Source organism: Haemaphysalis longicornis, unplaced genomic scaffold (genome assembly GCF_048455015.1).
Source record: "Haemaphysalis longicornis isolate Haplotype H1 unplaced genomic scaffold, Haemaphysalis longicornis Haplotype H1 scaffold_8, whole genome shotgun sequence".
Classification (NCBI taxonomy): domain Eukaryota; kingdom Metazoa; phylum Arthropoda; class Arachnida; order Ixodida; family Ixodidae; genus Haemaphysalis; species Haemaphysalis longicornis.
The window spans coordinates 6,077,637-6,098,438 of record NW_027526445.1 but is presented as its reverse complement, the minus strand read 5'-3'; the positions used below and the strand labels follow the sequence as shown (position 1 = coordinate 6,098,438).

Sequence of the window (20,802 nt, the reverse complement as noted above, 5' to 3'; positions counted from 1 at the left end):
GCTTGTATTAAAAGTGTGAATAAGGTGTTGGGAGGCCATTACCGCCTTTTTCTTGAATCTCAACATCTTTTTCCTGGTTCTACACCCGTCTTGTTTTTAAAAAGGGGTGTCGATCAACCTCACCACTCTTAGTTTTTTTAGGGGTTTGAAAGAGTGCGAGAAAGGTGCTCAGCTGTTTACTGAATAACGCCGTGCATGTATGTCGAATTGCACTGTGAAGAGCAAGAGATCCTTCCATACCCTCCTGTACTAGCAAGACATGTTCAAAAGCAAAAAAAAAATGTTCGACCGCAGTGATAGCTCGCTTTCATCTATGGTGCGCCTCATTCCCCAAGTTAAGCTTTGGAACGTGAAACACCTAAAATCAAAAAGCGTGTAGTTGTGCGGCGAAAAGGTTGCTGACCGACTCCAACACGTTTGGCTTTGTGTTGGGTGTTGAAATGATGGGAAATAGGTCTTCAATTGGTCCCAACACACGATGTGAAGGTGTTTGGAGAGCGAAGCTTCGAAGGGCAGCCGCAACAATTGCCCAACGACGTCACTTGAATTTACACACGTGGCTCTAAAAACAGCGAAAAAGAGATTCTAGGTGTCGAAATAATGAACACCCTTCTTAAAGGGTTGTGAGTTAGCCGGGAATGTTTTTAAAATAAATTCTATGACTCATTGAACATAATAAGTTCCTCGCGATTAAAACGTTCTTGCAAATACGCATGCTGATTTGTATATGCTCCCACTAAAATGCGTATTTCCAAAATTTGCGCTAAAATATATCATATTTTTGACAAGCCCTCCTACTCTATTGGAGGACTTTCCTCTGCTGGCTATAAAAGCAAGAAGCAGAGATATATTTCGAAGCAATTATGTACTGGCTGCTTTCTTGCATTCCGTCGGTTTTCTTGCTCAATTCATTTGAGGGCAAAATGTCACCTGTGCACATTGAATGTGTCTGTTTGTTATGCTGGACACCCATCCCATCCACACCGTCGCACGTGGCTCCCCTGCCTACACCCTTATTTTATGGTGTTGAGCAACCTTACACCCCTTTTTTAGGGTGTTCACACTAACACACTTTTTTAAATTCGTGCACCCGTTTTTAGCCACAACACATTTTCAAGGTGTTCGCCATGGGACAATAATCGTACACCCTTTTCGGTCCAAAAAGGTGTAAGAAAGTTCACTGTACATTTACAAGGCCTCACAAAGTTCCATTTATTGACGCCCACTGTAGACGGGGATGGCTGGGAGCGTGAAAAATTAGGTTCAGGTGATATCTTCGCGATTGTATCGGTTGTTGGCAACAATGAGGGGCGAAGTCAATATATTTTATTTTAGGACTCAATCCATGCTTTCTTGTTTCCGGAATATTTTAGAAAAGTACTCTGGGTTCGCACAAGCTATACTGAAATGTATTCTCTTGCACGAAAAACGGTTCGTGAAATGAGTTAAAAACCTTGCCGTTATTTGCGGTGAGCGCGAACACAGGCAGCGCTGCGAAGCGCCCCTCCGTGACGTCAGTTTAGGGATTCTCGTCTTTGTCGTCTGCTTCACTCAGGATCGCTCTCCCTGCTGTTTCTTTGCGCTCGGTCAACGTCTCATGCTTGTCCGGTCCAGAATTGGCGTGTGGGTAACTTTTTATTGTAATAATAGGCTTAAAATCGCATACACTAGCTCATGGTGTCAATTAAAGTATAGTTTTGGATACCGCTACGGGAGAAACATTGCCGGCGCCAGCCCATTCCTTGCGAAGCCTGTCGTGTGCGGAGAGCGAATAGTCGGAGCTAGGCGTCAGCTTCTCGTGTAAGCATTCGAACAAAAGGAACAGTCAGCTGCTAATAACTGACAACAGCGAAAATGGAAGACCAAAACAAATTCTAGGCCTTCAGGGCTGTCGGCTTTGGCAGAGGGCATCAGGATTCCCGGTAATCATATGTAAGGGAAAACAGTTTTTCCAACCTTGCTCAACGATCGAACGCGTTTTGTCACATCACTTGACGTTGTCAAGGCATGAAAGTTTGCCGACATGCACTATAGACTGCAAAAACTGTAGGTTGAGTTCCAAATAACCCAGTATGTATATACGCGCGTGCTGATTCTATACGAGGCATCTAACCAGTATGGAGGTTTATTGAGCAAAACGAGTCACGTCTTCGGTAAATTACTAGAAACGCATATATGTTTGTTAAGACCTGGAGGGATATTTCGGCACGTTTTGCACAGCCATATCTTCCCGATATTCGGATATGCGTTAGAAGAAAACTGCACTCAAGAGGAGGAGGAGGAGTAAAGGGAGGAGGGGAAAACTTTGTTTAAGAATTAAATCGATCTGGTTACTGGACGGGGTCCTCAGTCAGGACAAGAGAGTAAAAGTAATTTTCGTCAAATCATAGAACGCAATCCGGAGTAGAATAGGATTTTTTCTTCGCGCCTGGAAGGGTTGAAAAGCAATAAAGAGCTACTTGGAATTCTTGTTCGGTTTCGAGTGTTGTAATATATGCAGGTATACTATTTATTATGTTAGTTAGCGAGTATATCATGCGTTCAACACCGTAATCATGGCATCATTGTTCGAGTTTAGAGTCAGTTCGTTCTGATAACAATATAATTACGATAGAAATTCGGAGCACAAAAGCCGCCTTCGAGTACTGTGGACCACGTTGTTTAGGGCGCGATCCCGGTGGCGTAGCACAAACCTTCTCATTGTATTTGCATGTGAATAAACAAAGCACCCTGCGGATATGCACCTTCTTGCACGCAGCCGTAATAAAAGCCAATTTGTGAAGACGGGAATGTATGGCATACAAAATGAAGGAAATATCCACACGACTTTTGTGAGGCTCCCAAACATCCCGAAACCCACTAATAAGAAGTTGGTGACGGCGCAGAAAAATTAATGCGTTGGGCAGAAAAAAAAAGCAAGAAACATTAATCCGACACAAGACAACAACGAAAGAAACAGGAGAAATCCGCTTTATTTCCTGCTGTGCGATGAGCGTGTAGAGGCCGCTGCTTGGTAGGTACGTAGTATTAGACTGTTGAGTCTTCATAGGAGCATCTCAAAAATACTGCAGGGAAGCCTACGCATTTTGAATACTTATCGAGAAGCTGTGATCGCTGATCGTCACGAATAAGCAAGAAAGGACGAGTTACACACGATCTTCTGACCCATACTCTGAAGAAAGTTGTTCTCTATCTCGTTGTGGGTTGCAAACTTGTGGGGGATACAGCTTCAAATTATTCAGATGCGTCAGAAGCTGGCAAAATAACTGAGTCGCTAGGAATACGGTTTTTTACTCACTACAGCAACGAAGCGGGCGATTTCTAGCCCAGGCACTGTTGCCCCTCACAAGCGGAGTGTAGCAGACGACAGTGGCGCGAACCCCTAAGCCGACGTCAGAGCCAGGGGGCGCCACTCAAAGATCTCACCGCCAATATAGCGGTCAAGAGAGACATCTTAACTTCAGCAACGTCGGTGGAAAAACTGAAACCGGATACGCAGAAGGCAGCTATCTCTCCTAGGCACGAAGCTGGAGACGAAGGTCTTAAACAAGGTTTGGTTACAGTTTGAGGTATAGCTGTTATTCTTGTCCGGAAAACGGCGTGAAGGCGCGTAGTTATTCCTTGGGTGAATGGTCTTTTATCTCGGCCACCTTCCTAGACAGTATAAATTCTCACAGCATTAGAAAGCGACGCATGAACTGCTTCTTGGAGTTTGCTTAGTTGGCGAGACACTCTGCGTGCTCGAAGTAGGACGAGATGAACTGGCTGAAGTTTCAAGTTTTGTTGGGCTTTTTGGCGCTGGCTACCGCAAGATCGACTCGACCGGTCCTTCCACACCACGACCCCTTCGACGTGTTCAGGGTGAGCTATAATGCTTATCCAGTAAACAACCCATACCGAACTTTATTTTAAACCTGTTTTGTTAAGTTCTTTTATAAAACTGACTTTTTCATAATAAGCATAATGTTCTGCGGTTATAACAGGAATAAAAAGACGCGACTGATATAACAATGTTCATTTATAGTTACGATATTTGGCACAAGGCCACCAGGCAATTTCGTACGAATATTGAGCTGAAAAATAGGTACAAGAAAGGGTGCACAAAAACCGAGATGACATCACAATGTTTTGAGACAACAAAACTTCAGTACCGGCGAATTTCAACTATCTGTGGGATAAATATGGAAGGTACATCAAATTTTGAATATATTATATATCGAAAAATGACTATAAAGACCACAATGAAGGTAATGTAATTGTAGTTCCTAGATATACAGTGTATGGTGAGATATTGCAGGTGCAACTGTAGCCCCACAAAAATTGTAATGGTAGCACGCCCTTATAATTCAATCCAGAGAATAATGGCACCTTACAGTACATAATGGCCCCACCCACGCCGCAGCCCTGTAAATTTTTTATGCGCTTCCGATTATATAACTAGTAGGTAGTATAAATTGCCAGCACGAATTTTGTTTTATTTTTCTAAATAACACTGGAATGGCGACGAAAGATAGTCCGTCGTAGGAGATAGTATACTACGCAAAGCCAGTTGTTCATTTTAAGGGTAATTTTTACTGGCGTAGTTAAACCCCTTTGTGATACTCTGAAATAGACACAAGCTGGTTTATTACAGTAAAGCGAAGTGTTTTAAGCAAATCTGAACAACTTTTTGATACCAGCCGCGTAAATCGACCGCATATAAAGCCGCTAATAAAACCGGCTCAAGTTGTGAAAACCCTAGATGTCTATGTATTGTGAAACGCGTGAAATACAAGAAATAGTTGTTAGGTGAACACAATGAGCTCAAAATGTAAGCGCACGCGCGCGGATAGGCGGACGTGAGATTGACAGCCCCCTCGCCCCATAATATGCATCTTTCACCGTTCTTTTGGGGGTAGTGTGTCCACAAATCATTGGAGCGGAAATAACCCCGAATGATTCATCGAGAGCCAGCGTATTAAAAAGTGCTGATTCCCCTCAACCTGCTGCGAACAATTGGGATTGGCTGGCACCGTCAGATTACACAGTGAAACGATAGATACCATGCCCCTGTGGTTTTTTATTGCGTTATTTGGCGTGGGGTCAGACGGAACTAGCAGTTCACCTTAAGTCAGGCCTAGACAGCTTCTTCGGTCCTAACACCGGAACAATGTTGGAGTCCTCATATTCCTGAAAATACCGGGAGAAGCCCACCTCCCCCGAGGTCTTGAGATTTCATATGAAAAGTTTGGACTAGGGTTTGACCTTCAGAATAATGCGACAATGGCCTTCTTTTATATTTATCGTCTCTCTTGCAATTTTAGCCATGCCCAGAAGCTATGCATGATTTTGGTTAAGTATTGACCAGTGTTTCAAAATATGCAATACGGGCTGCTGCAGCCAGCAAATACAGGCACTCCTGGGACATGCACCAAGAAATCAAACTAGTAGTAACTAAGTTACCGCACAAGGTATTGCAACATGGACCATGGGCACACTCCGTGCGCAATCCGAATCCTGTTTGTTTAATGTGAAGCCAAGCAATGTGCTGTATAATCAGAGGGGTAATATGCACCTGCCTCATTATATTGGGGAGAACCACGCTTCAGGGATGTACGCTTCTCTTGTGAGTTAGTTTCTGATTGACCCAGAACTACTCTATACAGTTAAATCTCGATGTAACGAACCCCTATGTAACGAATTCCTGGATTTAACGAAGTTTTTCAATGCCCCATTTCTACCTTCATCGAAGCCCATGCGTTAGCGACCTCTATGTAGCGAAGGAGTTGCTATGGTTAACCTGTATGTAACAAATTCGCTACGGTGATGAGTCAAAGTTTCTTGCCGTTTTTCTGAAAAAATCGGCTGGCGAAATGCACCAATTTAGCGAATTTGGCCCGCACCACAATCTTTCGTGCGTTTTCACGTGTGAGTGCGATGCCGGTTAGGTGCTACGCCTGCCTGTCGGCTTATAGTCGCGTGTGTCCCCTGATATCTGTGGTATGGGTTCGGGGATGATGAGTTCTGCTGCCTGAATGCGAAAAGATTTGTCGTTTCAAGAGAAGCTCGCAATTTTAAATGCCGTCTCCGCCGGCGAGAAAGAAGAACGTCACCACCCGGTACAGTGTCCCAGCTAGCGCACCTTCAACAATTTTGACTGCAGAAAAGGGCACGAAGTTCGCGAAAAGGCCCCCTTTCAGAATAAGTTTGGTTTTTGAAACGCGTTAAGGTAACAAAAAGTACCAAAAAACAAAAGTGATACTTAGTTACGTTTTCGAATTGGGGGGCCGTGTAGTAGCAGCAAACGCCAATCACGCAGTTTTTCAGCGTGAAATATATCCTTGAACAAGGTGGAGTTCAGCATCACTCATGCCTAGTATATTGATTTCATTCCTGCTTCATTCCCGCGAGCTTCAACGCCAAACCTGCATATAACGAAAACCTGGATGTAACGAGAAAATGCGAGTTTTTGTCAACTTTGTTATATCCAGGTTTAACTGTACTCAAACATTTTAAACACTATCTTCCGCTCATGGAGCCAAATTTAAATGAAAAGGATTTTTGTCTGGCCCCCCGCATACTCATATAAGTGGATCTTGCCTGTTGGCTCTCACCGCGCATCCAATTATAAGCAAAAATATCATGCTAATAGAGAACTGCTACTGTTTTCTGGGCGTACTGTGCATACACCTGCTTTGTCATCTCTCCTCATCAGATTTCTGTTTCATTATTGCGGTTCAAATCCAACCAATTATCTCCATGAAACTGCTTCGACCAGGACAATTGAAATAAGAAAAGAAGGCTCACAATACGAAAACAATCATGCCTGTTTGTGTCCAGCATTACATATGTGGTACCCGCAAAGCGGCTACTTTTGACCTGCTCATGGCCATTGAAAACAGCTTCTCAAAGGGATGTTTTTTGCATTCTGAAACACTGCAGTGTCCAGTGACAAATCTTCCCCTGGCCGTGCACTTGCGCTAATGGATTTATGTATCTGGATGGTCTTGAACTGCGTACTCGGTAACAAAAGAGCAGGGCTAAAAAGGAGGCATCAGCAAGGTGTATACACCACATGTGCTGACGAACAACGCATCACACTTTTTAGCGATACAAACATAAATAGCAAAGGTGAGGAAGCCACTCAACACAGTAGCAAGAGATGCGGTCACATGGTGCGAGGGTATTTTCCGACATATCCCAATGGCGCGTTAATGTTATAGATAGATACTTAATCTCCTTTGAAGTAGTGGAACCGAAGGCTCCTTCTCGGCCTTTCCCTTATATATTTATGCCGCAAGAAAGCATCAGTTGCTTATCAGCTCATGCTTTGTGTAGGTGCCTCAGTGTTGTGCTGTATTAACGCAGTTTTATTCAAGTTGAAAAAGGTGCCAACACGCCGCCACCTTAATTTTGCGCACAGTGAATTCTCGCACAGAAACACTTGTTGACTTTTGAATTTATGGGCAGACTAGGTTGGTGGTAGCAGATGTTGACAGTTTAGATTGAGCCGTATTTGAGATTGTCGCTGTGGTTTGACATAACGTTTGGCTGATGGCGACGGAATCGTGCTTCCAAACTATCCGGATTGTCCAAACTGAAACAATATAATCATGACTTCAGTATTAAGTCAATGTTGTAAAAGGCACAAAATAAAAGGCAAATTCGGGTTTACAGTGGCCCATATATTATTTCTGTAGATTTCACTTGTGTACCCTAGCACTGACATTCCAACAGCGAAGTTGTTGTACGAGCGGTAAGGTCGGAGTTTCAAGAAAAATTGCTCGAAAATGCGGAGCGCTCTTGACCGTGTGCCTTGTGGCGACCGCCGAATGTTCCTGCACGCAAATTCAAACCTAACCTAAACACTGCGTGCCAAGTCTTTGTTTTACGATGACGAAGTTTAAAAGTGTCAAAACCGAAGCCATGTTTTTTTGTTAACTTTTATTTTGTTTTTACCCACTGAAACGTGTTTTGCCTAGACACCACGTAATCCTCACTTTCCCCACTTCTTTTTTGTTATTATCTCATTTCTGCCTTATGTTATGTACTTTCTTGATACTCTTTTTACTATTGTAAGCTTTTACTCGATGCCCTTCAAAGGGTCCTATGAATTGTTTCAAATAAATAAAAAAAAACGATTAAACGGCGGATCATACTGGAAGATGCTCAGTGTTACAGTGACATTACCTGCGTTGCGAAGTTGTTTTCGCGCATCGGAGAGTTTCATTACATCCAGGTGATCGGTTTGTTCTTGTTACGTTTACAAAACGTTGTGATGATTTGAATGGCCTTTTCCTGGCAATTTTTAGCTTACCATTATGAAACGTGGGTACCTAAAAAGCGGGGCATTTTGACATCAACTTTGCACACGCTGAAACGAGAAAATTTCGAATTTTTGATGTAGCATTGTGATTTCAATTGCATGTAAGCATTCTTGACCCGCTCAGCTCAATTCACAACTGAACAGCTAGTGAGGAAGCATGCCTGCTGAAAAGGAACCCAAAAACCATTTTGCCTTTTTATATCGAAGCATTTGTCTTGCAAGCAGGGAATTTTATTGCCTAAAATAGGCGGTCCTTCAGAGTACGCCACCAGATTACAAAATTATTTGCTTTGTTTGTGTTTCTTAATCTGCATCAACCGATATAAAAAGGAAAAAAAACATCCTAATGTAAGTTTTGTTCACTGGTAATACAGTCGAGCGTACGATGACAAAACCTCGTTCTGAGGACTGCTGGGCTGCCCATTAGGAGGCTAAAAGGCGCTCCATGTATGTCGAGGTAATTGAAAATGTTAATCAACGTTGACTCATGCCACCAGCTTCAGTAAAGTCGTGTGGGCTGCTGGGGCTAATTGGAAGAGCAGAGTTACGCGACGCGAAAAGCGTTGCTCTCCACACATCTGACTTACAGTTTAGTGTTTCTGATTTCTTGTTTTCTCGATTATGGCGTGTTCTTTATGCGTTGACCCCATAAAGTAACAATGGTATTTCTGGTTGCTTGTTTCCTCGATTATGGTGTGTTCCTTATGCGTTCATCCCAGAAAGTAACAATCTCCTCCTAAACGTTAACCATCCGAATGGGTGCGGTTCCACTGATGAACGGCGTAAAAAGCTTCAGCGATGATTAGTTTTCCAATTTCCCGCCAGGAACTCTGAAACTGTGAATGACAGAAGCTGAATATGAACGGTCGGGCCCGAATTGGTTTGGAAGTAGCTTATGTGGCTCAGAGATGCCGCAATCGCGAAGCTAATTTTCAAAGAAAAGATGTAGGGAAGATTATGAGCCAATTTCTTTGCAACTCTGTAAACACTTCATATTAGCAACCAAATGGCTTCTCATTTTCCTTACCGTTTTTGAAAGCATCTGTGTCATTCTGAAATTCGTGTAAAACTTGAGATGCTTTTTTTGCAGTTTTCGGCGGGGAAAAAGAACATTGGAGAGGGAGAGCCAAAAGGGAAGGCGTCGAGCATAAAAATAATCTGCTCAGCCTTTCCATCGCCTAACTTGTATTGCCTGCCTCCTTTACAACACTTGCGTCTGCGAATTTCGCAGTTTAATGTATTACCGCTGTTTCAAACAGATAGTCGGGCGATATTTCTAAGCACTTGCCACGAAAAATATTGCACCCTTATTCTTTTTATTTATTGTGTACAGGCTATTGGTGGTTTCCCCAGTGCGTTTGCCATTTCTACGTCAAGCAATGATACATCCTTCAAATGCCTAAAAGCCGTACTGACCCGGTACAACTTGACGGAACTGGAAGCGACTTACACTTGGCGCTTCGGCGGCTACGGAAATACCCCAAGGTAAGCTGTAGTTTCGTCGAGGATTGAGTTTTATGTAGCTGTGTATAAATAATTTTTCCCAACCACTTGCACCAAATGAAAGAAAGAATGAAAGAAAAAATGAAAGAAGAAAATGAACGAAAATGAAAGAAATGAAAGAAAACAAAGGTTTGAGAGGTAAAAAAAGCAACCTAACTAAGAAGTCGCTCTTATTCTTTTTTTGTTTTCTATTTTCCACATAGCATGAGGTCTGAAAGATGGCATTAAATGTTTTTCCTGGTTTCCTTTCGGCGGGGAGGCTTTATCGTTGCCGACGCCATTTGTCCTAACGAGCAGGCTTGCTTTAATATATGTAAGACGTCTTTGACTTTGACTTTTACTCGTTGACTTTTTCGCGTAGGGCAAAGGTTAAAAAAACCATATTTTTCTTTGAGTGGTGGCACAAGCTTTATTATTTGCTCGCTCATCTTATATTGATCACCGAGAAACTTCTCATCAGTGTGCAACTATTCCACTATATTATACCATGTTCTGGCGGAACACACATAATTCGATATAAATGCCTCTATATGCCGCATCCCAAATTCTTTCTTCTGATGAAGGGAAACTGTCATGGAAAAGGAGATGGTTGGCACTAGAGCATAGTCGCTTCTAATGAAAGCTTTTGAGGTCTATGAAGGCGCTGTTATTTTGGAATATATGGAGCATTTTTTCGTTTTTTTTTTCAGGGCGTTGAATGTAATGCCTAATAGGCCTGTTTATAAGTGATTAACAATAAAATATCATAAGGCGAAGTCAGATAGTACGCCGAGAATGAATACAGTGAATATATATTGTTGTCAACATACCATTTTAATGGTATGTTGACATATGGTATGGTATGTTTTAATAGTATGTTGAATGGTATGTTTTATGGTATGTTTTAACATACCATTTTAGTATGGGAAACCATACTGAACACTGATAAAGCTACGTACATCAATACTAATAATGTGCTGTATTAGCCAGCCCTGAAAAGTTGCCCCTCGTACAGTTAAAACACTGCCTAATGAAGTCACCGGGTACCGCGAATTATTTCCTACGTGGAAAAGTTCGTAAATTTATGAATCATTTTAAAATCCGGAAATTCCGTAAATTGGATTTCTGAAGGGAGGTGCACCCTATCAGCTGCTATGACCGCACTTTCCGGCTGAAAACGTTTCAATGCGCTCAACGTCCACGGTACAAAAAATAACACTAAAACACTTGGGGATTTGGCGGACACAAAAATATTGTCGGGCATAAAAGAAACCGTGATTTTCACATGCGTGAGATTCGTTAGCGTTGAGCGGACATACCTTTCGTAGCACACAATCGGGTTCGACACGTCCTGGGTTTCTTCATGAGCCCCAGGAAAGCGCCTGAACAAGTCAATAGCGTCCATCACTTAGTCTGGAGCTGGCACAAGAGCTCTAGCAGTTTTAGCAGTATTATTGAAAACAAGGACTGCTGAGTTCCTCTCGTAGAGCGTTATGCAAAAAAAAGCTATATATCTCGTTTTTTTTTACCTGAGTTGGAGCAAGAATGTTCGTGGCGTTGTGACAAAGTACTTCCGAAAATGCACCTTTCTTTAAATGTATCTCTTTATCGAAATAGTACTTCGTTGTGTAGGGAAGGGCGCTAAATACATTTCCTTAGTTTGAGTTCATACCACCATTGAGCCGTAGGGGCACCTGCGCGAAAATCCGAATTTGTTCGTAACGTATCATCGGGTTTCGTGGCGCATGCGTCGCAGCAACACCGGTGTGCGCCTGTGGAACCTGCTTAGCTGTTAGGCGATTGGTAACGCGGCACCGGAGCCGCTTGATAAATATACATGTGTCACATAATGCGTATACCGTGTGCATAGGCGTGCGCAAATGGGGGGGCGGTGCGGAGCAGGGAGCTGCCACCCCAAATTATCTTGGGGGGCGCCAAATTTTCCTCATACTTTTCTGATGTTACACTGGGAAGTAAAAACTTCTTATCAGAAATGTTTTGTATGTGTTGGAATTCAATAGGATTGAAATAAAAAATGATAACTATTCCTCGTCTTCACTGCGTTCGGGCCTCTAGGCCTTCGGTATGAAGAGGTCGGGAGTTGCTGAGGGGGGGAGGGGACGCTTCGGTAAGACCTCGCCCCGTCTAATAGAGAACCCCGCTGCACGCCTATAACTGTGTGTGTGTCATTGAAGAGGCAGTAAGCACGATACCCAAGCTAATCCTATACAACCAGGAAAGCTAGTAATAACCAGCTGAACCTTAGCTCATGCTACGTATATCCTGGCCCAGCCCTGCTAAGCCACAGCCAAATTTTTACTTGCGCCGTGTAGCCATCATTCATTCAGCCACCTTTTATCATGCTCAATGCGTACCTGAGGCGCCCCAAGCTTCTCAATGTCAACCGCCTGTGGCCGCGTCCATAGCTTACATCCACACTGAGAAGCTCCTATTCTGATGAATTAATTCAGGAGATCAAGATTTTGTGTAGAAGACGGCACGAGTCTGCCGATTAAATGAGGTAGACATATTATAGACTGAAGAAGAATAAAAGTGTCTTGGCGTCATGTAGCTGGGTCTGCGGGTCAAAGGTTTTCGTTTTTTTTATTCTTTAGGAAAACAAACGTCATATCAAAGTGTTTCAAACTGGATGGTATTCAATAGAAAGTTTAACCGGCGATTTCTTTAGTTGGCAACACCGGAAAGCGCCATGTCTGTGCCAATGTGGATGCGCATACGCATTGCGCCTGTATCTCGAAGAAAACAAAAACATCGGCGTGCGTCTTCTACCGGTCAAAACCCGATTCTCGGCCGTGGAATAAACATATCTATTTATATTCGCACTCACATCATGTGGGGGCGCTCTCCTTGCCCTCAAAAAATTCGCATCACTGGGGGATGAAACTGCGCCTACAACGACGAACACGAGTCGCGCAAGAGGCCGACGCTGCAGTCGCCTGCAACCGCGGATTTCCATACAAGTTCCGTCTAATGCGTGGTCGAGTACAAAGATCAAAGTATACTTTAAAAGCATAATTACGCGTACATCACCCCTACGCCGATTTAGATACGATGGCCGCCTAGCAGCTGCTTTAGGTGAGCCCGTTTCAGAAGCCGTGCCGTGCTCGAACAGTTAGCACACCCGATTGTTCAGAAACACTGGCGAAACCCGCGCGTCCTTCGAAAAAATCTGTAGAGCTTGGATTCAGCGTTGCATAATACTCAGTATCAATGTTTCGGTTGTCTATAAACAAGTGACATAACTTAAATGAGCGACTGGCTTTTACAGTATAAACGCGGCTTGGAACATGGCGACACATTTGCAAAGCTCCGAAGTGTTTACAATCCTACCTTGTAGAGCGACGATTTCAATTGCGTGTGTTGATAAGTAGTCGTAGTGTAGTAAGGTAGCAAATTGGGCGAGTTGGGGTGTGTTCATGATGGTCAGCGCGGACGAAAACCGGGTCAGAAGAGTAAGAACGACCCAGCGCTTGGGTAGTACTTACTCTGGTTGTCCGGTTTCTGTCTGCAATGACAATCATGAGTCGTAGGGTGCAGGATGGAGCAGTATCTGGCGTTTAGGTATTACTTTGCGTTCAGTGGGGCACAGTTTGGAGCGGCAGACAGCCCTTGCTGTTGTCATGTGCTGCGCTTCATCATGCGCCAGCGCTGTCAGGTACCGCCAACTGGCGGAGCCCGACGTGACACAGACAGAGCGGCCGATACCTGGCGGCGCTCACGCAGGGTTGCGCGCATGATTGTCACGCCAGTGAATACCACCTAGAGATTGATGTTTCTTGGGAACTGGCAAGGTTTTGCTTGCCAGGACGCCACGGCGACAAGGGGTGTGGGCGTAGAAGGGTCCCGGAGACGGGGAATGAAATAATTGAGGGGCTTCAGGGGCCGGACAATGGCAAAGCTTCACGTGCTGGCCTTGGTCCGCGGGGGGAAGGTCGAAGCATTCAAATTCTCAGCAACTGTTTTGCTCAGCCGTGCCACCGCTCATGGTGCTATTGTATGGAGCGGTGTTTTCTTTGTTCTTTTTGCGTGAGGACGAAGTGACGGGCGGAGGGCGAAGGCAGCGGGGAGTGGTGAGCCGGACGTCGACGAGGGAGGTCGGCTAGGCGTTTGGAACCGATAGCCGGCACGAAACCGAGAAGGGTTGCGGGTGAATTGCGGCCCATTGGCGTTGTTGTGTGTGTAAACCAAGTGTGGATTAGAATAAAGAGCGGTTGAGTCTCGTCCGCGCATCCGCTGAAACAGTCTTCCATCCTACAACGAATCCCAGTGTTCCCTCACGGGTTATCACAAACCCGAAGAAAAACGTGACTGCAACAAAGACCGTTTTGGCGAGTAGGGATCCTGTATAATATTTTTGCGTGTTATTTTGGCGCTGTACTTCAAAACAAGATTGTATCTCGAAGTCGATAATCCGCGTTTTTCCGCAAAAAAATGGTCCAGTCGTATTCGTAATCTTTCATTTCCAAAATGTTAGGAACGTACGGCTTTGCAGCGCAATGATGATTTCAGAACTCAAGGCTTACGAAAACGGTATTATATTAAAAGATCGAATGATAGCCTGCAAAGATCCAGTCGCGGTACCCAACACCCAGTTTTTTTCTTGCCGGCTATGAATTTGATTACGCAATGGATGATTGCTCAGGTCAATTTTTACCTTCTCTGCACTAAGAAGTTCAGACGGCCGGGAGCATGTGTGCAATCGTTTAAATATTCTGCTCCAGCACCACAGATCTCCGCTCCAGCAGTGCTCACGTGCCCAAAATACAGTGGCTGCAAAAGAAGACAAAATGTGTTAAACTGCTTGAAGAGGCAACTAGACGGCTTGAGTAAGCGTTGCATGGAGGCTACATGTAGCACATGAATGGTTGAGTAGGACTGGTTAATGATAGCCGTCCGCAGCACAATTTACAGTGTGCTTCCCGAGGCAGGAGTGTGGTTTGAATTTTCAAGTAGCCGAGTCGACACTTGTTTGGAATATTGCTCGGTTTAGGTGCCATTTATTCAGTTCTTCCAGAAATATGCGTAATCTCCTCTGTGATTTATTTCAGTGAGCCGTCAGTACATGGTAAATGTCACTCAAATGCTGTATAAAAAATGAGACGTTGCATGCGGGCGTGAGCAGCACCGGATCACAGTTTTTTAATTTATTCTGAAGAATGAAGGGGGAAATCTTCATCAGAATGAAGGCTTCTTGATTTATTTGGGGAGACGTTGAGGGGGGGGGGTGAGTTGGACTCTGCGCGGATTTGAATACGACCAGTTTGTTATATCATAGACACGCCAATTCACGTCGTCTGTTTTCACCGACACAAAGCTAAGCTGTACGCGTTTCAAATGATGTTCTCAACACCCACCAGGCTATGGTAGGGTGGGCTTAGATGGAGTGGGGAGCACAGTGAAAGCTCTGGAATCCGTGTGGAGGACCTCGTTTGAACCAAAATATAATGATGAGTGTGAAGGCAGGGACAGCGATAGTACGAGGACTCATGGAATTTGAGCGGTTGTTTGTGGTACGTGTGGGCGTGCCATATTATGTCAATTTATGGAAGAATCATGGGATGTCATGGAGATCGTCTTTGAAGCAGTAAGTGTGTGTAAGTATAGATACAGCTACGCGTCGCTGTCGTACAGCGTCAGGGGTGTACTTGGCGCTGACGCAGAATGGTGTATTTATTGATGTAGATTCCGGAAAATGGAGTGGGGAGTTGGGAAAGAGAAACAAGGTAGCCTGTTGGGCTAAGACTTTCGAGTCAAGTTTTATTGTCGTCTAAAGAGCTATGGATTCAAATCACTGGTGACGAAAAGCCCTCTGGGGCATTGCTGACCAGGGGGAAATAGCAGAGATGTGTAACCTTAAATTCTATTATGCTGCCGTGGGAGCTGGCTGGTTTCCCAGTGAGGTTTTCTCCAGGCCAGGTGACCAGTAGATTCAAACGTCATTGGTCTTGAACATAAACGTAGTCATCTGATGAATGAATTTTTGAGCAAATTAGCTGGCGGAGGTCTGGTCTTTCCAATTTCATGGAGCTTCGCAAGAGTCCGTTTTGACATGAATTGTCAGAAATGGTGAAATCGATCACATGTATGATCACTTCGACTTAATATTCCAGAGGAGCATAACATGGCACGTGGAGGGTGAGAGAGACGTAGACAGTTAGGCCAACAGAGGTCCAAACAAGGCGAGCTTTGAAGCAATAATTGTGACGTTAGTGGAAACATCAAATTCCTGTGCTCGCTTGGAGTTGGTTATGGTTCCAGAACATCTTTCCGTGGACACTGCCGTAGGGAACAAAAAAGTAACGGTAGGAAACTGTTGAGGTTGTTGGGAGACAGAAAGAGACAGAAACATATTCATTTGTCAAGCCGAGGCTGATGCAGGGGCCTCGCCCCGCAAAAGTCCGCTATTCCTTGGCTACGATTTGCCGTCGTTGCTCGGGTCACCAGGTTCAGCTGGATATCCTGGTGTTAGGCTGACCAGGGAAGCATTCCACTGCTTGTACGTGGGGATGGAAAGTGACTGCAAGTCTGGAGAGCCTTGACCCGCCTATAGTAAATGGTAAAGCGTGCCAGTCTGTGGAGAGTGAGTACCCAAGGGCACAGAAGATGAGGAAGAGGCGACTTGGATGTCGGTAATTATTCTTCCGGGGTCACCACCAAGTTACTCGTTGTTCAGAAATAACAGTCGAAAGTTCACTTTTTGGTGCGTGAGTGGGCGTATCATGGCTGACTGGCGATTTGGTTTTGAATTACTTCAACGCAGACAGAGCGATTTCAAAGGTCTACAAGGCGCCTTTGTTGGGCTGTCCCGCTAACAAGCGGTAGGGTTGCCGGGTGTAAACCTTCAGGCGTGCTTGTGTGAGCCGCATACGACTGTAGGCTCGAGCACCAAAAGTAATGTTTACGGCGGCGTGCGTCATGGTTTGAAGTGATTTTCAAATTACCCGGAGATACCGTTTGACGAGACGAATTCTGGCAGTTCGATTAAGTTTGCATCATTCTTTGAGTTAAAAAGGCCATAGTTCGGGGCTACATTTCCGTGGTATTGGAACACCAAAAAGCGGATGGGCTCTAAAATCAGGAAGCGAGGGTGCTAGCACTCACTGTAGGGCGTTGAGTATTTTTGCAGGCATTTGTGGCTAAACATTGAAGGTTTTTTGAAGCAAGTTAAAAATCAAGGGAGGTTAGGGAGCCCTCTACACCGATAGGTGCTCCTGAAGCTCCGTTTGCTTTCCTTCCGGTGAAAGACAGTAATTTAACTTGACACATATTGCAGTCTCTCGGTCATACGTGATAACATGGTGAAAATGTGGGCCAGGAACATTTGCGTGACCTACCTGTGAAATTACGGAGTCTTAATAAATATGGGGAGAAACTCTGGCCATGGCCATAGGTAAAAGGGTGGCGCAGAGAATGGATAGTTCCGGAACCCCTCGTTTCAAGTAGGACGGCCGTGATGTGCATATAAATGGGAGCTGTGAAACTGTACATTGCGGGGTTACAAGAAACAGAGGGTTCGCGGTTGCGCTCGTGTGCTGGTATAGGCTTGGACAAGCTCTTTGACGATACATTTCTAGTAATAGCATCAATAGATTTCCCATATCCGCCACAAGGACGAGATGAGGTGGTAAGTTATAATGGGAGTGGCCTATAAGATAGAGCGAAACGCACACGACATCGCTGGCCCTGAGGTAACCGCGAAATCCAAATTGGGCTTGATGGAAGTGCGAGTGGAAATATTTCAGGTAGTACATGAGGCGATTGTTCGTGAGGAGATCAGTGACCTTGCAGAAGACGGGACTAAGAGAATTTGGGCGAAAGTTGAGGAATCCAATGTGCTGTTTGGGGGATTTCGGGCGTTTAGAACTCGGAATCATAAACGCAAGTTTTAGATTGCCAGGAACGTTCCCGGTGTACCATGAGTGACTGATGTGATAAAGGAAGACTGTAAGGGCAAGCCTTGGCGAGTTGGTGAGATGGGTTTTCGGGTTGCCGTCTTGCCTGGTCCTGACTTATACTGTAGATTTATGCGGAGGGGAGTTTGGCAAGTTATTAAAGTGACATATTGCAAAAGAACTAAAAAAATTGAAGGAAAAAGTTCACCTTGCATGATAGCATTTCAAAGTTGAGAGAGCGTGAAGGGGCCATGGAGGTCATGATTAATTAATTGGATATATATATATATATATATATCAGTTAAATTGGAGTATTGAAGGTGACGTGAAGGTAAAACGACGTAATTATATATAGTTCAGCATGTGAAAGATCTGGTGGAAAAATAAGTCTTACAAAGAGAGATGGCTTTATAATATGCTCGATTCCGAGGCAACTAATTATTTTTCGCTGAGCGACAGGGCATCTGTCTTGCTTAAGTACAGCAATAGGTTCAACAAGTTGGTATGAAAGAGTTGCCGGGGATATAAAATGATGCCCTTGTAATAGTGAAAAATCCGTCACTGCGGGGTGAAATTGACACCCCCCCCCTGCGTGTGCATCCACGTCAAAACATGTTTCAAATAAATATTCAAACACTGCAATATATGCATATCATTAAAACGGAAGTGCATGTAGACACTACATCCTTAGCAGAATAGGTGTCTTTTGTGTGGAAAATTTCGCAATTTGGGCTTGTTCGAAGTAGCGCCTAGGTGCTTGCTTCATTAAAATATACGTGGGTATAGTTGAACCCGTTAAGTGTTTGATAAACAATTCAGGTAGGGCAAAAAGTAATGTTAGTAATTTATTTCCTTGCAGAAGGACCATGACATTTGACATAACACTTGGAAATACAACTGACCGTGCTGTGTACCACATCGACAATGGTAACTTTGTTTTTTATACACTCTCATTGAACGTGTTAAACCTCCTGCACAGTGCGTTTCAATAAGGGTAAAGGTGTCTACACCAATAATTTTTAATAGTGTTTAAATATCCAAGTTTGTTTACTGTCATTTCAGTGTCAGCACAAGTTACTTTTTCTTAAAACGTGGTCCACCCCACAAAGACCAAAGTTTCACCTATTTGCAAATTAGGGCTTTTGCGTGGATAAAACTATAAAATATTTCAAGTTGTATCTTACTTCTATCACAACTGCAGATACTGCACACTGACAGATATAAAGAACAATATCAACATAATATAAGCTCCCATCAAGGTGCTACACTCGCAAGGATTGGCGCAAATGGCCAGCTGATGCAGTAAAACGTGATTTGGCTCTGGCCTATGTGCTTTTACAAAGTGCATAATGCTTTTTTTTTCAGACAAAAGCCGTACCTACAGTGCAAGCATCGCTTACACAGACTACGAAAGCTGCATCGTTGCAATCATCCCCACCAGGGAGCACGACCGTAAGTCTACTTCTGATGTATTTGCGTTACCTAAGAATAATGCACCAGTATATTTGCAAAACTTAGGTGTAAAGTTTCGTCCATAGTGAAATAGGGCTTAGAAGATTATGTAAAAAAAAACCGGGAGGACAACCCAATCCCATTGTTTTAAATGCAAAACATTTTGGTCCAGTTCAACGCGACAGAATTTTAACAGTGGTACATGGTGCCAGGGCGAAAAGAATAAACTCCCCAGGCGTGAGCTGCCATTGTCACCTGTCAATAAAAACGAGAAATTATAAGTGAATAGGATTGGTCGTGTTAAGTTCCTTAAAAAACCGGAAGCGGCGAATTGGCGGCTCTTATTGTCATTGGCACAAAGACTTAATTGACAAATAGGGAATTAGTGTGGGTATATAGAGTTCCAGATGAATGAAAGTTTGTGTGGTAGGAAGGAGATTCATAAAGATCGAGTCAAGGTAACTGGTTACTCTATTGAAGCGGCTCTGCTGCATATATATATTCACGCACTTTAGTGGTAAGCGAAAATCAGATCTCAACACCGATAGCAAAATTGGGATGACAGACAGCGCTGTGTAACGGGGCATTTGTGACGTTCACGTACATATGTTTGGTAAGCTGCGAGCAAATAAAGCTACTTAAAGGCCAACCCGTTCAGATTCCGTCCAGAGTATATTCAGCCTTGATATTTGGAACTGTGAATGTTGACCGCCATAACGTTACAAGCTATGGCAAACTCATTTTACGTAGAGTTCTGTATTGCAGTTTTCCACGTTTTTCAAGTCGGAAAGCCGAGTGCATCCATTAGCCAAAGCTTGAGATATTTGGACCGATAGAAATCTGTTGTCTGGAATGCATGGTCAAATCGCATCACGGAGCCTCGGGAACCGCTTTTTACACAAGTTCATATGCTTGATTTAAATCCAACACTTTTTCTCTGCGGGTGTGTTTGCTTTCGGAAGCCATTTCACTGCTATATGCCGCTCGTGGCGGATTTTCTGCTGAATGAGCAGTATGATGCTATTGAGAGCGTAAGCGTTGCGCGAACACAAATAAATATAAATCCCTAAAAGCTGAACAGCAGTTGTTCCTGAATTTAAGCATCATGTAAAAGTGTTACGTTCCAGTTGATATTCTGTGTCATCTGCGCGTCATTACGAATTCGTCTTTACATATTTAACAAATGACATTTTTTGGTACAGTCTTTCTCAATATCGTTGATTTTAAGCTAATGCATTATAGCTTTGAAGCGATCTAGAATGAAGTGCACGACTGTGGCATTTTTCCTGCTGACGACACAAAAAAAGTAATGACTTGTATGAAGCTACTTATTAGGAAACAGAGAGACCTGGTAAGTAACAATAACGTGCCTAATCAAATGCGTAACCTACATTGTCTCGAATACGTGACAAATATAGAGACAGCTTACTCTGTAAGACTTGTGAAACCTGAACCTATGTACCTTACCCTAGCTAACTTTTTTTGTTATAGACTGTATGCTGTGGGCAAAAAGAGAAGTGGCAAATGCAGTACCTCAAGCTTGCCTCGACTACTACGAAGCCACGTGCGAGATCAGGGTACCTCAATTTGACAGCAGCCTTTGCACGGACGACGAATAAACCGTCTTCTTGCAATATTTTTCAAATACGA

At 43.8% G+C, this 20,802-nt stretch overlaps 1 protein-coding gene across 1 annotated transcript; it reads left to right on the top strand.

The window, feature by feature from the left end:
• The first annotated feature begins 3,548 nt into the window (after positions 1-3,548).
• LOC144148648 (uncharacterized) lies at positions 3,549-20,797 on the top strand. Its single transcript, XM_077680160.1, has 5 exons — positions 3,549-3,861; positions 9,639-9,790; positions 18,560-18,627; positions 19,066-19,152; positions 20,644-20,797. The coding sequence occupies exons 1-5, from the start codon at positions 3,757-3,759 to the stop codon at positions 20,769-20,771; spliced, it is 540 nt and encodes a 179-aa protein (XP_077536286.1). The 5' UTR covers positions 3,549-3,756; the 3' UTR covers positions 20,772-20,797.
• Positions 20,798-20,802: the final 5 nt, after the last annotated feature.